General features: G+C 36.7%; 1 protein-coding gene across 8 annotated transcripts in view; it reads left to right on the top strand.

Annotated features, from left to right (window-relative positions):
• ANKIB1 (ankyrin repeat and IBR domain containing 1) overlaps positions 1 to 17186 on the top strand; it is an 88378-nt gene that overhangs the window by 16768 nt on the left and 54424 nt on the right. For all 8 annotated transcript variants that reach the window (XM_030266955.4, XM_030266951.4, XM_030266957.4 and 5 more), the window contains one exon: positions 15824 to 16092. In XM_030266955.4, the coding sequence (XP_030122815.4) occupies positions 15905 to 16092 (188 nt within the window). In that variant the 5' untranslated portion in view covers positions 15824 to 15904. The remainder of the gene's footprint in view (positions 1 to 15823; positions 16093 to 17186) is intronic.

Below are 17186 nucleotides of genomic sequence, written 5' to 3' on the forward strand. Positions count from 1 at the left end.
GTCTGCATATGTGATACTTTGAACATTGCCAGAGTAAGAGAAAAGACTCATAAGACTGCTTGTGCTTTCCTCTCTCCTTCATAGTATCTAGCTGTAGTTTTTCCTTGATAATTAATTCAGCATTTCTCAGAGAAAGAGGTCTTTCATGAGAAAATGGGGAGGGAAGTCTAAAATAATTCAATGTTCTTAAATGACAGAATATCACTATTCCATCTCAATGTAAAAAAGTATTTTGGATGTGCTGTAGAGGTTTCCTGCATTCTGGCTGAATCTAACAAGGTGAAAGGAGATTAGCAGACACCATCACTTTATGAAGTATCATTTGCCAAAGTACTTGGTGATGAGAGCCAGGGTCTGATTTTATAGGTCTAATCTCATAACTGACAGTCTGTGTTGAATTAATTTTTTTGAGAAACTGAAGATTCTGTTTTGGGTTATTTTTTCAGTGCAAATATGATTTTCTTTAGAACTCTTTGTTAATCAAAACTGTGCAACCCCCCCCTGCATTTTGTCATATTTAGCCTCTCTCTTAAGAACTTAACTTTGTGACTGATTACTGGAGGTGGGTTAACATGATGCAATTCTTAAAAGATTCCAAGACAGGCTTGTTGGACAGCAGATGCCTTAAGCTCTTCCTTAAAAGCAGCTATTATATTAAAATATTAGTAGAAATGATGTAATATGTAGTAATATGGTGTAATAATTAGCAGACATGTCGATAAATGTGATCTCCTGAGGATCTGTCAATCCAATGCCATAATGGACAGTCTGATCTCACAAACTCACTTAAATTATTTGAAGAAGTTGGCAAAATACATTTGTATAATCTGGTTGAATTTTCAAGTGTTGTATCCCATGATCCCTTACTTAGAAGTCTTAAACAATCAAAACAGCTTTGGGAAAGAGCAAAGGTCCATTGCATGCAGAAGTCACTGGTTTAAAAATGATTATGGATATGGATGGAAATAAAGAGACAGTTTTCACAGTGGTTGAAGGTTACTGATAGAGTCCCAGATAGATCAGTGCTAGGACCTCAGCTGTTGCATGTGAGGATAAATAATATAGAAAAGATGGTAATCAGTGATACTACAAACAGTGCCCACTGCAAAAGGATTTTATGAGACAAAATATAAAATTCAATATAGCTAAAGCTGAAAGATTCATATGTTTGGGGGAAAAAAAAGGTCCTAAATTTATATAGAATGTTATTCTCTTAATTATTACAGTTCATAAACCAGATCTCGAGGTTATTAAAACTGAAGAAAATTAGCTTAGTCTTTAGTATCACTCCAAAAAGTAAATGAAGTGTCAAAATAGAGGCATTTTGCCATGTCCTAAATTAAAAATATGTTAGTGGCATTGGAAATAGATCAGAAAAAGCTGAAATAATCCTAAAAATGGCACAGAATCCACTTCTTCAGAACTAGGGCTAATCAATCTTTAAAAGAGCAAAAGTCTGGTATGGCATAAAGGTGATCACCTATAGAAGGTGATGTGATAGAAATCTCTAAAATCACAAGTGGAAGGGAGAGAGCAAATATGGAAAGTTTCTTTTCTGTCTGCCTCTCAGTTCTTGTAGACAGTTAAAATGAAATTCAACAAATTGCCACTTAAAACTAGATATTTTTTCACAATGAATAATTAAGCTGTGGAATTTCAGAATACGCTGCTAAAATTTTCCATAGATTTGGGGAGATTTTGAACAACATAGTGGAAGAAAAATGCAATACAGGTTATTAATATAAACCTAGCATATCTATCTAAAAAATTCATCAAGTGGTAAATTGGTGGAGGCTGGGAGAGTGTTGTGTAGAATTGTCCATCTGTTCTTGCCCAGTCTTTGTACTTTTCATTGGTACGCTCTGCTATTAACTGTGGACAAGGAATGAGATGAGAAGACAAGGAATTATCTGATCCAGTATAGCCATTATTAGGTTTACAGTACTTGAAAATAAACTGGAAAATAAAAATGCATATATTGGTAACGACAAACTTTTAAAAGAACTGAAGTTATATATTGTCTGATTGTTTTATTTGTGAAGTCTAAACCAATCAGAAATTTGGCTGCAAACCAGATATGAAGCTGTTTCATGAAAGCACACAATAAATTGTATTAATTATTAAAATGTTGACGTATAAATAGTAGAAGTGGTAAATGAGATAATTAGATTGTCTAGTTATCATAAATAACATTTGAGTATGAATATAATGAAAATAATTTTCAGCTTGCGTTAGCTAATATCTTGAAACAGAATTGCTGTTAGGAATCAAATTCTTTCAAAGTAGGAATAAACTAGCTTTTTCCTCATTTACAGTCTCAGATATTTATTCCTAAGCAAAATTCAGATTTATTTTTGAGGATTAACACTTTTTTTTAACAAGTCAGTCTGAAATAACTTCCAAAACAGCAGAGGATTCTTACCAGTCTTTGTCAGACCTAATTTTTAATTTATGCCACAACCCTTCTAAATCTACAGAGCTGAAAAAAACCTGTAGGTTTTACTTTTTTAGTTTTGTAAAGGCTTGTTTCATACATTTGTAATTCCTCTTTTTTAAGTTGTGTGATGGAGCTATAAAAGGTTAAAGGTTTTATTTTGTAGGCTTTTGTAGAAGCCAGGTAATTTTTCAGATTTCCAAACTGAAAATCAGTTGAACTCAGGATCTCAAGAACACGTTTGCTCCAAGAATCTATTACAATTTTTTAAGTATTGGACATTGCACACATTCACATTGTGACTGTAAACAGTAAGAATACTCATGAGTAAATATAAATACTGAATGGAGAATTCTTATTGCAGGACAAGATCAATCACTAAGTTGCTGGACTAAAGAAATTTCTTCCCTTAGCAGATTATTAGGGGACAGGAGCCCTTACTGCCATTAGGATTCTTTATTTCCCAGTACCTAAAAATTTTCTCTCTTTCTTCTCTGGAAAACTATGGACAGTTTCACAAATCTCGGCACTAGTTTTCATCTAGAATCTGCTGGTCTACATCTTTATCTTTTCCTGTATCAAGTAGCTATTTACCTAGGTCAGACATTGCTTTGACATAATAGTTTCGGATCATTAGGTCTGGCTGAGATTATATCTTGCCTCAGATGCCTTTGAACAGCCTTGTCTGCCTGCCTTTATCCTTTAGCATAACCACAGGATGATGTCCAGAGAGATGTCTGGATCTGGTTTAATTCACTCTTATGAAAATTGCTGTTAAAGTGAAAAACTGTTTAAATATTTTGAAGAGTTAATAATTCGATTATATAGGCCGATTATGTGAAGTATGATGTAGTCAGTGTGCTAAATCAGTAAAACAGAACCATTCCTAGCTTTCTACAACTGTATTGCAATAATTTAAGATGAAAATTTGCTGCAAACTGGTTAGCCTTAGCCAGTACAAATGCCACTGGGTTTGTTGGAGCACAGATGCTCTTTTATTGTTATGACACATTTCTGCATGAACAGAGAGTTTTTTGTTTTCAGGCATAATAAGAAATTGAAACAGTGGATGCAATAGTGAAATGTTTCAGCAGATACAAGATGTAAGAATCTGGTGACCTGGATGTTGTGGTTCTGAATATAAAGTATAGGGTTTATATCAAATTTTTGCTATTTAAGAAAGACTGTAAGAGATAAACGTAACAAGACTTCTAAAAGAATGATTAAGCAAAATATATTGCATCTGTGATTCTGTAATATTCTTTGGGCATGTGGGCTGAAGTTTATGCCAGGCGAGAGTGAGCAGGAAACTCCCCAGCAATATTAGCTGTGAAAAACTTCTTAGCAATATTAGCTGTGAAAAGAACTGAGAAAAATTAAAATTAAAAAAATCTTTTCTTTCTATCATAGAACATTTGCTTTCTTTGCTTATGGCTTAGATTTTTAATATAAATACTGATTTTAAAGCACATTGTAACATTTGTTTTTCCTTAAGCTTGGATGTCAGGAAGGGTAGTAATATTAATTGTTAATTTATATTTTTCTTTGTTTCTGAAGGAAACTTCATTGTCCTGACTGGGGAAAGCATTATGTTGATAAGCCTCATAGGTACATACTAATTTAGAAAGATTCAGCAGAAAAAAATATAATCATAAGAAACTTATGCAGCCTCAGCCCTTTCCTAGAAATAAAAAAAAAATGCCATAATAGGGAATGTTTGGTCAGGATAATCACAATTCACCTACTTGTGTAGGCCTGTTGTTAATATGTCCTTTAGTTAAAATAAACACTAGTTCTGCCTTATTTGTCTCATGTGACAATGGCCCATGGATGAAGAACGTTGTGTAGGGTCATTTCTCCTTTCAACCTACTGCTGTTTTCTCTTGTTTCCTGCATTTTTCTTGCTCCTGGCAGTTCAGCCAGGCTTGTTACTTCTGTTGCTCTTTTTCTACTGTCTTATCTGGGTGCCAGCAGGAATAGTGAGAGCATAGGAGAAATGGCATGAGTGCTGTTATTGTCTTCTCTGGCTTCAGCATGACCCCAGGATGTGATCACAGGGAAAGTTCCACTAAGCATCAGGCACTGTGTCTGTACAGTTATTTATGATCCCAATGTCTGTGTAGTTACTTCTGGTGAAAGCTTCATGGAAACAGCTGAAGAACTTCTCTAATAAAATTATAAAGATTTTACTACTTGGGTAAAACAGAGTATTTTTTTTCTGACTGGTTCTTAAAAATCTTTCTAATTTTAAGCCTATATAATATTCTGTTTCATGTAATTCTGATGCCAAATGGTTCAGATTTTGCAAAGTGACTCTGGTACCTTGCATATCTCCTTCCATTCCTTGCCTTACATGGGAAAGGTCAGTAACAGTCTGTTCTACACTGAACAGCAGTCATTTGTATTGTAATAGTGTCTGCATCAGTCCCTAGGCATGGTAATTCTGTTAGAAGGAGAACTGATAAGAGAAGTAATAGAACTGCATAGCCAGCAGGTCAAGGGAGGTTACCCCTGTTCTTCTCAACTCTGCTCTTTTGAGATGCCACTTGGAGCACTGTGTCCAGCTCTGGGGTCCCCAGTACAAGAATGAACCTGTTGGAGTGAGTCCAGAGGACTGTCACAAAAATGATCAGAGGCCTGAAATACCTCTCCTATGAAGAAATGCTAAAAGGGTTGGGATTGTTCAGCCCAGAAGCAGAGTAGAGAAGGCTCTGGGGAGACCTTGATGCTGAATTTCAATAATTAAACCAAGTTCTGTAAAAAAGATAGAGGCTTTTTACCAAGGTCAGTTTTGGCAAGGCAAGAGGCATTGACTTTAAACAGAAAGAAGTAGATGTGGTTTGGGCATAAGGAAGAAATATTTTTTGATGAGGGTGGTGAGGCACTGAAACAGGTTCTCCAAAATTGTGGATGCCCCATGATTGAGCTCAGGTTGGACAGGACTTTGAGCAGCCTGATCAACTGAAAGATGTCCCTGCCCAGGACAGAAGGGTTGGAGGATTTAATCTTTAAAGATTGTTTCCAGTACAAATCCTTCTGTGATTCAAGCTCACATAATACTGGGTTTCTTTAAAATCTTTATTCTCTTTCTGTTTTCTTTGGCTTGATACTCATCTTGAAGCCAAAAATCATTATACAACAAGGTTGTGTTTCACTGTGATTACACTGGTGTCAAGAATAATCTTCCTAAATACAGAGTGTATATGACATAATATAATTGAATGTTGTTATCCATGGCCTTTATGTAAATTGTTAAACTGTTTGTATGCAGTGGAAAAAACAGCCAAATATTTCAGCAGAGGTGTTCTGGGAAAAGTTAAAAATACTTCTTCAAGTTGTGCGTTTGTTTAAATTAATTTTAGATTAGATCAAATGTATCTTTCACTATTCCCCTGCCAAAGTCAGAATTTTGCCGGTGGGTATATAAACATTTTATCAGAAGTTCAGCAGTTGCAATTCTCCTAATTTTCTAGTGTACATAAGATGCAAGTGATGATCCTTGTCACTGCAGTTACCTGAATGGCTCATTCTTAGTTAGCAGTGATGACTCTTGAGATTGTGGGGAGTCAGCACCATGATAAACAGGGTGCTTGGACTAAAAAGAGTTAAATAGTTCCTGAAGTTGTCTCTCAGAAATGTTGTAAAATACTTCTCAAATGCTGTGTAGAAAACATACTTTGTTACAGGAATCCATCTCATTTTAGACACACGGTGATTTCCCAGATTCGGTGTTTAGACCTTAAATGAATGTGTTGCTTTGAAGGAGTGCTGACTAGTTAAATTACCTCTTTGTTAAAAGGAAATTGATTTGTTCATTCATCTGAAAAATCAAGATATCTTTGAAAGATCAGCAGGGTCACATTGTCTTTTAGCTTCACATGGAACAAAACCAGCACCTAAGAATGCCTCCAGGAAACAATAAAAGCATGTGTATGTTTCTTTCTGGTCTGGTACGTTTGTGAACAATGCTCATCAACTGTCTCAGACAGCTGAATGTGCTTTCTTCACTTCCCACTTGAAAACATGAAAACAGATAGTCCTTTCATGTAATCAGTGTATATTTTACAAAATTTCATCCATAGATATTTATGCTATTAATATACTGCACTAAATGGAGATTTAGTCTAGTCTTCAAAGTGTAGCTTGCTTAAGTGTAAGTAGGGAACTCTGACAGAATTGCATATTCCTTGAAATGGTGTGCAGTGTTCTTTCCAGTGCTTTAAGTTATTTGGGTGATAATAGAGAAAATACAGTAAGTATTGGTTATTTTATTCAGAACATGCAAACTGTGGAACTATCACCTCTCTACAGATAGAGTACTGGTCCTCTCAGTAGTATTCTTATGAGCCAAGAGTCAGTGGTAATATACTATGATTGTTGTTTTCCTCTGACATTCTCAAATACAGCATATTTTATGAGATTGGACCTTGAAAAATCTAGATTTTTTTCTTCACCTTTTTACTTTATTTGAAATACATTGCTGATTATAAAACCAGTAGGTTTTATGTTGAAATGTATTAACTTTAGATATTCATTACTTTGAAATGAGACTGTATGCTTTTAGGAAGGAATGATGCTCATTGTGTGCAATCTTATTGCAGATGGCTGACCTTGTGTAGCTATCCTTACATTTGAAGATGTGCCATCTACGCCTCTTTCACATTTACAAGATCCAGGAAGAGTATGACCCTACAAACTGATACTCTTGCATATGAAAAAGCTTCCTCAAACTAAGAGACTTCTGCTTCAGGAAGATGTTAAGGTTTCTAAATGTATAAGGGATTTTCAGATTTTACTGTGTAGTGTCCTCGTGAGCATCCCTGTGTTGCCATCCTGTTTAGTTTCACTTTCTGTGGATGTTACCTTGGCAGACAGTAAGTTTGTTTTCAATTCTGTCAGTTTAACACCACTGAAAATAAAGTTGACATTAAAGCTTTTGGCTGGCTAGATTCTACCAGAGGTTCTCCAGAAGGTTGGCTTTGGGCCCTCATGCAGTTTTGAACTTGTTTACTTGTGCTAAGGTGAGCAAATGTACTTGAAAAATACATCCTGGACCCACCCAGTCATGGCCAGGGTCCAGGCACATTGTACCTATAGAGACTGGTCAGTCAAGCTCCCCATGAGGCTTTCTATAGTTCTTTATGTTGCCATCTTCATTCCTTCTTTCATATTTTAGCAGTGTCTGTACCAGTACTGTCTTTACTGTCACTTTGTCTAGGCGGATCAATCTGACAGAAATACACAAATTTCTTCAGACTTTCAGCCCCATACAGCATCAGTCTGTGAGTCCCATCTGTCCCTTGCTCTCTGAACTATTGCCTTGTAACTCTTGGTGGTTTCTCTGTAGTTTTTTCCATACTGAATCTGATTTCAGAGAGAACACACATTTGTCTTAAGCATCAACCCAGCTCAATTTAGTTAATCTCACAGCTAAGCAAAGTGTGTTTGGATGTTTTTTGTAGAGAGACTCCCATCCTCTGGGCAAGATATGTATGTGAGAGGAGGCAACACGGTGACTGAAGCGTGTTCACATGCTGCCAGCATGGGAGATGTTGCACAAGAACATTGTCAGTCTCTGGTTCATAATCTTTAGTTTATCACTCATGCTAAGTGTCCTGTGAGTCATCAGCTGCTGTTACTTCTTTATACAGGTGCTGAGTGACACTTGTTCACTTCTTTGTAATGAAAATGTGATTCTATTAGCATTGACCTATAACAGAAGTCACTTTTATAGATCCTTAATAAACTGGCAGTGTTTTATGCACTGTACCTAAAGTGTACTGGTACTTTAGTCAGAGTCTATAGTGAGCTTTTTATGCTAAAACAGTGTGCTTGGGATTAAAATGCCAGAACTATGTCTGTCTGTAGCTTGACTTAATTTAAAAAAACATCGAACATATCTCTTTGTGCTTCTTGCCCTTCTGATCTAGATAGAGGAGGTCTTAGGGTGCTAGTGTTGGTAGACTAGGTACAAATCTTTTAGATTTTAGATTTTAGTAGTCTACCTAACGTGAAGATTGAAGAGCTAGCCCTAAAAAAGTTCTGCTGTAATTTATGCCTGGAGCCTAAAAATACCATTAAGAATATCTTCACCTAGACGGTGGTTGGGCCCTGGAACACACTCCCCAGGGAAGTGATCATGGCACCGAGCCTGACAGGGTTTAAGAAACTTGTGGACAACACTCTCAGGTACATGGTGTGATTCCTGAGGTTGTCCTGTGCAGGGCTGGAAGTTGGGCCTCCATGATCCTTGTGGGTCCCTTCCAACTCAAGATGTTCTATGATTCTCTGATTTCTCTTATATCACTGACAACAACAAAATAAATTACTAAGATTATTAAGGCCTTGACAGACAGTTGCATTGGGAACAACACCACAACAGATTGCTCCTTTTAACTTGTGCTGCTGGATTTTTTCCCCCGACTACCTGCAGGAATGCAGTTATTATCCAGCTGTGCCAACGTACCTTCAATTTGGCTGCACAGTACCTTGTCTCTCCTGCCATGTGTGTATGTACCTACCCCACAGTGGATTTACCACATTTCATTAAAATGATGAATGCAAGTATTGTAGACAACACAATTAAATCTAAGCAGAGTTTTTTCTTAAACTGCTTCTAGGCTATGCTGCAGCTGGCTCAGTTGTATCCCTTTAAATGCAACAAGGCAAAGAAAACCAAAGCCATTCTTAAAATCTTTTTTTACTCCACAAACTACAGCTGTGAAAGAATCATGTCTGAAAGAAAATACTCCATCTGGATGAAAGTTCTTATGGCTGAATCAGTAAGCCAAAGTCTCAAATTACTAAATTGAGCAATAACTGTAACCTTCAACTTGTGGGTACATATGCCAGCGTAATGAGATTGTAACCTAAGTTGCTAGACTCTCTATCCCACAAGCATATAAATGAGGAAATAATTAATTCTCGCACTAGCCCACACTATGTTTTATTCAAGTCAACTCTCAACATTTTTGCCACTTTTCAACCTTGGTGTTTAAAGCACAGAGAATGTTATATTGGTGATCATTGTATGAAGGTGAGATGTTGGCATAGCATTTTTTTTTTCGTTTTCCTGCATTTTGGTCTGTAAAATGTAGCAAGAGTTTAGTAATGTTAAATCCTTTCACAGAGGTTTAAAGGGGCAGAGACACTTTCATTATTTCCTGTTCATGACTTAGAACTTTTGGCACAAACCTTAGCATATTTCAGTGTGTAAAAATACCCCCTAAATACCACCACTCTTTTTTATAACCAATTCTCAAGCTTTGCAAGTGCATTTGTTACTTCAGACTTTGCAGAAAAGTTCTCCCAGATCAGGTATCCAGAGAGAACAATTTGTAATTAATTAAAATTTGACAAATCATAAATTTTGACTATAAACATGTAAAAATTAGATTTAGCCTAACTTTTTCTGTTGCATCTTAATTACAGTCATCTGTGCTATCCATATGTGAAACAGGCGTGCATTTGAATGCTTCATTCTTAATTCTGTCTTCTTGGTAAAGTGAGAATTTTTTTTTTTCACTTTGTGTTGAGGGGAGAGGATAAGAGAGGATGAGGGGCACTAGCCAGGGCTTTTTCTGCTGTTTCTGGGAAGACAGCCTGGTATCCTGAGAGTTCTTGAACTTAGCTTTTGACTTGCTTTATTTGTGTTAGTCTGTCCCAGAAATGAGGATTAAAATTACCAACATCATAATGTGATACTCATCCTAAGCATACAGGTCACGGGGCTTTTTCCTAAACCATGAAGTTGTTTGTGATTCCCTTCTGCAAAAAAATATTATTTATATTATGGGACAGATTCTGCAGTAAATATTTTAGAAACTCAGCTTTTAAAAATGAACTGTTTAACTGCAGTATCCAAAGCAAATAAAATAGCTACCTTTTGAGCTAACTGTGCTTGAAACAGAAGATGCTTTTAGAATATAATTTCAAAGTATTTCATACTTTCATCAAAAGCCAGGTAAAAACAAGTATTTCTGATATCTTTTTATCCTTTTTGTGTAACTAATTTTTTATCACTCATCTTTTGAAGGGTTTAGAAGCCATGTAATGTACACTAATTTTAGGTAATGTGTTTTATTTTAATAATATTAAGATTTAAGTATGAGGAGCTATGTAGTCTTCTTTGACCTTGGCTCACTTAGCGTTTCCACAAGAATGTTCTTATAGTATACGTGACAAACTACTTAAGAAGTAGTTTTTAGGGTTTTTAGTCTGCAAATTGTACTTACACTTTTTAAGGTTAAACTGTGTAATTATGAAGTGTTACATTGTAAAAAAAAAAAGTTGCACATGATTATTAGCTTCAATCCTGATCTTTGCTCATTATATAAACAGTAGGGTTTTTTTGGTGCAAGAACTATATAGCATTTTCTTCTCATTGTTAAACGTGAGTATTTTGTTACTAGTTTTGATAGATTTTCTAAGCAGTTTGATGCAGTACAGTCTCTATCCCTTTTTTTTTTTCATTCCCAAGTCTGGAACAGCTGCTGTATCAACATGTCCTAGTCCTACATTCAGTAAGAAATTCTGGTTTAGTATTAAAGCAGTTAAATTGTAAATTGAGAAAGATATGCTGTCTCATGAAAGACTTTTGTATTCAATATGTGGTTCCTAAGTGAGTGTTAGATGTATGATGTTTCCAAAATACTTACCTGATCCCTCTTGTACAATATTTTACTTTTTTTTACAAATTTCTAGCAAGCACCTGGAAAGGAGGAACTCCTTCTAAAATCCTATGTCATTGCCATTCTTCTTCAGACTCACTTCTGTGATGATGCCCATGGAAAAATCAATATTAATTGGGCAGCTGGTGCAACTGCTCTCAGAATCTCATTGCTTCCTTGCTCTACTCATGTCTTTCTTTACCCAATCTTTTATCATCTTGTACTCAATCATCAAGCTCCTATGAGAGTGGTTGTCTCTTTGTTAAATTTTTATAGAGCTGGGATACCAAAGTGTTGCTAATAAGCCATAGAAATTACTGTTCATTGCCAAGGCAGAGAAGTGTGATGGCCCTGACTGAGTTTATAAGAATCTTTCCTTAAACTTTAGGGTGGTTTTTGGGTTTTGTAAGGCTGGCACTTCTATTTGGCCAGTAATAAATATACTTTCAAAATTAGAATTAGATGGTTGATGTTTGGAATTCAGAAATAATATGGGATATATTTTGCAAACATTATATTTAGTTTTTCCAGAGTTCTTTGGTGTAAAATGATGTTTGTGGTTATAATAAATGATACAAGGTTATGCTAAAGGCCATGATTCTGTCTTTGTTAGCACAGAGCTTGGCAAATCAGTGAATTACCAAAAAAAAAATCTTGTATTTGTCCTGTAATATTCTGTTTAAGTCTCATTTTATTTAGATAAAATACTAGAAAATTGTCATGTTTGTGTGGTAATTTTTTTCCATTGTGATGTGGACAATAAAAAATAGCCTAAGTATTTTAAATGCTGGGTTTGTACAGAGAGGGAAGCAAGACCAGTGACACTGATACTGCACACTACCCATGTGAGCCCAGGAGCTGCTGAAACTGCTTTAGCAACACCTGAGTTCAGCTCTCCAGGTCTCTGAGACTGTCTGGCTGATAACCTTCCAGACCACTTCCCTGCCACCTGTGTCAGAGCAAATGTATGTATTATATGCTCTTCACCTCTAAAAACACAAAATGACAGGCTGAAGGAGTGAACTAGGTTTCCTTCCCCTGAATGTCTGGTTCCATCTTTGCTCATTAACTTTCTGTTCTCTGAGAATGTAACAGGTTGGAAGCTCTTCGTGAAAGGTAACTACACAAAAGGCATCAGACTGGGCCTTTTAGCCCCTTTCAGCCATTCTCAGGTCAGAATTTTGTTGCATCAGCTGACATTTTGTCCTTTTTCTCCTTCAGTTGAGGCAGAGGCTGCTTTGGTGGCGGATGCAGTGGGGCTGTTTGCTGAAAGATGAACTGATGACTGTAAATGGGCAGATCTTGAGTATTTTACAGAAGGCACTCATCAACTGCAGCAGCTTGAGAGAGGCAGCAGCTGTCACATGTTTCTTTCTTCTGGACTTCCAAACATGCTGGGAGCCAACTGTTAGAGCCAGGGTACAGAGATAGCTTCTCCCTTGTCTTTCTGTGTTTCTGCTGACCTGTTTAATTCCAATTCAGAAAAAAAATACTATTGTGTGGCCCACCAAATTTCCAAAGCATAAAAGGCTAACGCCTCTTGCAGTGTTAAAAATGAAAATCTTTGTGGATACTGTATGAAGGTGACAGACTTTAATATCGTTTATAGTATCATGTGTTTTAAGTAGAGAATTGTTTTCTGGGTTAATTTTGACTCTGTCACTTCTCTCCTTCCATTCTTCCAGAGATCAGTTTCTTGCTATCACATCAAATATAAGCTGTTTGCCATCACCTGAAGGGCCTTCATTGACTATCCCCATTCTATCATCTTTCATTTTGTTTGGAGAATGTGATGGCTATATTTACATTAACCTTTGCTAAATTTTAAATACCTCTGCATTCATTCTTGGTTTTGTGTTGGAGTTCACTTGTGTCTTGTCAAAGCCATATCATAGCTCTGTCTCATAATCCTTCTTAAAATTCTCCCTTTCCTTTGACTGAGATTCATTTCCTTTGGAGTCTGGTCCTTTTACACAAACAAGTTTTTTACTCTTTTTAATTTCATTCACTTTTCTGTATCATGTCTGTGTCATATTTAGCCCTTTATTGGACACCATAGGCTGTCAGTTTTTTTAAAGAAAGCAGATGTCACTGCTTTTTTCAGTGACTTACGTGGTGCAGTCTGCATATTCCTAAATTTTCTGGATTATATGATAATGTACATAATAGTTCAAGCAATGTGCCTACATCCTTTATATTAGTAGTCACTGATGACAGTACAACATTCTAGTGTATCCATACTGCTTCAAAAGTAAATAAAGTTTATTAAAATTCATTATTTTTGCCTTTTCTGCACAAAAATTACTTGAGCTTTTTAGCTCACCCCACAGAGACCCCCACTTCTCCCATGCATTTCCATACTTCTGCCTAAATCCATTCGGATCTCATCTTCAACATCTCGACAGAACCACCCTGTCCCAGATTTCACCCAGGTGCCTGTGGGCACCATCTTATCTCCTTCCACTCTCAGTGTTCTCGTTCATCCCTATCCCTACCCAGGTTTGTTTAATGTTGCAGTTTGGGCAAGAAGCAGCATGTTCTGCAGCTGATGCAAGTTATCTGTGTGCTAATTTCCAGCAATAAATGCATGCAAATTGGTGCTGTTATGTTCTAATTTCAAATGATTTGTGCTTTTCTTAGTGTTAGCGGCATTAGTGTGGTCTTCATTATTGATTTCCATGACGATTCTGATATCTTTTAGGCATTTGTTCTCATTAATTTAGTTTATAGTCTTGAGAGCTACTGGTGGTAGATAGGGATTGACAGATAATATAATACCACAAACTAATCTTGTTAAACTTAAGTTGAATCATTCTGTCAAGTTATTTTTGAGATCCTGTCTGTTGAATGTAATATGAACTGCTGGCTGACTGAAAAGAGTATAGAACTTTTCTTTGTAGACTAAGGGGTTCACAGACTAAAGCCTGAAACTGCCCAGTATGTAGAGTAATGCAACTAGTTTTGCATCTGAAAACACAATAATTTATGGCACTGAGAATTGTGACATAGTAATGTGAACATGCAGTGATTTTCTTGAAGAATATAAATATTATATCTGTATAGTATCTGTATGTATTTTAAAATATATCAATGACAGAAGGATACAAAATGCTGCAGAATCTGTAGTGTGATTGAATTATCTAGGTTTTGGTTTGTGGATATAACTAGATATATGAAGAATGTCCATTTGTGTTTGGATGAGTGCCTACTTGGTTCTTCTTTAGGTAAATCTGGTCTCAGACAACATGTTTAGTACATGGAGGCAGCTGATACAGCAGTGTTATTACTACTTCACAACAGCTCAAAATAAGGGTTGTTTTACCACAGTTTTGTAGGAAAAAGGATTAAAATGAAGGCCACCAAGGCCACCTCCCTCCTTCTTGAACAGATCTCACCACACTGATGAGATGAGGCAACTGGTGACAACAGATTTGGGGGAACAAAAGTGTGCCACTTCAGCTGTTCACCCGGCTTTGTCAACTGCTTTTAGTGTGAATTTTATCCACATCCTGATTCCCTTGGATTCTCTGCAGCTCTAGACCCCTTGCATTTCTCTGTTATGTCTGTCTACAAGGCTGGAGGGGCACAGTAGCAGTGTTGGAAATCCAACGTAGAAATGGTAGCTTTGAGATAGTCCCAACAAGTTGAATATAATGTACTGGGCAGCTCCTGCCCTGTCTGATTTATGTGCACAACATAGTCTCAGTCCCCTGACTTGCTGTGCCTGGCATATTTGGATCCCTTTGTGTGCTTTGTGGGGTGAAAGGTCTGGCATGGAGCAGTGTGGATGGGATGACTCATGCACAAAAGGGACCCCCTAGAAGGTTCACTGTGCTACCAGCCACAGCCGGTGCTGACTGCCCTGTCTGTGCCCTGCCATAAACCAACATGTGCTCTCTCCAGCTGCACATCCAGATCAGCTCCTGCTGCCCCGTGTCATGAGCAGAGATGCTCTGCCTGCCCTGTCTTTTTGCAGCTTAATCCGCTGGGTGCCTCCATCAGGTAAAGGTGAGAGGCTGGGGAGCACAGCAGCTGGAAAGTATTTTGAAGTACTGTAAGGTGCAGTTGGTTTGTGCCACTGCAAATGCCAGACGTTGTATGGACCCATTCATTGTAGATCTAAGGGGCTAGGTGTTTTTAAAAGAGTCTGCTTAGCAGAGCTGTTAAGGTGGGGCCATGGGAATTCTTGTGTTCATGGGCATTCATCTTACTGGCACAGAAGGGTGCTGTGTACCTATACAAGCTCAGGTGCTTCAAGCATTTTTTAATATGATTTTCTTTCATTAAAAGTTAAACTGATGTCTGCTTTATTATGTATTTTTGAATAATTTTTTCTTCTTTGTGTAAGAATTTTGCTTTGGATCTATTCTGCTTTTGAAGTAACATCTAATTTTTAATTCACTTCAGATTCATGGAAATTCAGTGTTCATGCCAGTCTTCTGATACAGGCCGATATTAGCCATTTGTTTTCCATAGAGTGTAGATAGTGAAGATATTTGCAGAGGGAGGGAGATCCACAATTTTTCAGGGAAATGATCTGTGAAGAATTGGGAATTTGTGTGCATTTACCTAGAAAGATTTCAGCAATTCATGAGGAGAGTTTATAGGCCCTATGTACTTCCTCACCTGCCTATTTATAGTGCTATAGCTCTTCATTTTTTCTTTTCATCTAGGAAAAAGTATTTTACAGAATAACTGGAATGTTGTTTGTCTTTTTTAGGCTGTGAAGCATGTTACGGAACCGTACAACAAGTGGATGAAGGGGAAAGGAAGAAGTGCCATTGATAGCTAGGATAGCAACATGGGAAATACAACCACCAAATTCCGCAAAGCTCTTATAAATGGAGATGAAAACTTGGCCTGCCAAATCTATGAGAGCAACCCTCAACTAAAAGAAACTCTTGACCCAAATACTTCTTATGGAGAAACGTACCAGCACAATACTCCGCTGCATTATGCTGCTAGGCATGGAATGAATCGTATCCTGGGGTAAGCAGCATTTGAAATTTGGCTTGGGTGTGAAAAACTGACCTAGCAAATGCAAGAGTGACAGCCAGCTTATAAACACCTGATGTGTGGGTGCATAGGTGTACACATCGATGTGCATGTGTGTGTTGCACAGACAGAATTTGTAACAAGTTCAAGTAGTGGCAGAAAACATGCAAATTAGTCTATAATTTTATTTCAGTATCTGTTCCTTTCTTGTAACATTAGTCTTGGGCAGTTTTAGCTTGCTTCCTGAAGACTCCTATACTATGGTTCTTTGAAAATAGTGACTGTTCCACCATTCTTGATGTGTTTTCCTGTCTTTAAATAATCTGTTTGCAAAGCTTTGTGGATATTACACTGATTGTAACTACTTCTAGATGGTACAATATATATTTATTCTTGTGTTATTCAGGCAGCTTTTATTTTTTGATTTGGATAATAGCAGTGAACATTAATATCTTGATAATAAGTAAGTTTATTGTTGCTGCAGTCACTATGGACAGCAATCCCTAATATTAGCTATTTCCATTCTTTTGTATTTTTGTCACTGCTGTAAGATCAATTAAAGATTAACATCTTACCCATGTCCAGACATTGCAGACACAAGCTGTTCTCATCTAGTAGTTTTTGAAGGTAGTACCAGGCAGACATTGCTAAACCTCTTCTTCAGTAAGCATTATTAGAGAGAATTTCATAAATATCCTCTTCTTCATATTAGGAAACAGAACAGAAATAAATACTAAACTGTCTTATTGGTAATATTCTTCTCATTTTTGTGTTTAGGGCCAGTAGTATTCATAAGGTTTGTTTTGGACCTTGTATGCTGTAACTTTACTAGCTTTCTGGCCTCTCACCATAAATTTTTCCTCAGTGTTTTAGATTCATCTAACCAGATTTTTATTTTATTATTTCTCATTTACCTCAATTTTGGTAAATATTTTTCTCTTCTTCCTTATGTAGTCTGTATTTCTATTTTTAATTTGATTTCATTTCATTATGAAACTTTTTGTTTATTTTTACCCCCATTCCTTATTATTGACCTATAGAAAAGAGTTAACTGAAATAAATTTAAAATAGTGTCCAGTTTTTACTCA

This window comes from Taeniopygia guttata, chromosome 2 (assembly GCF_048771995.1).
Source record: "Taeniopygia guttata chromosome 2, bTaeGut7.mat, whole genome shotgun sequence".
In the NCBI taxonomy this organism is placed as follows: domain Eukaryota; kingdom Metazoa; phylum Chordata; class Aves; order Passeriformes; family Estrildidae; genus Taeniopygia; species Taeniopygia guttata.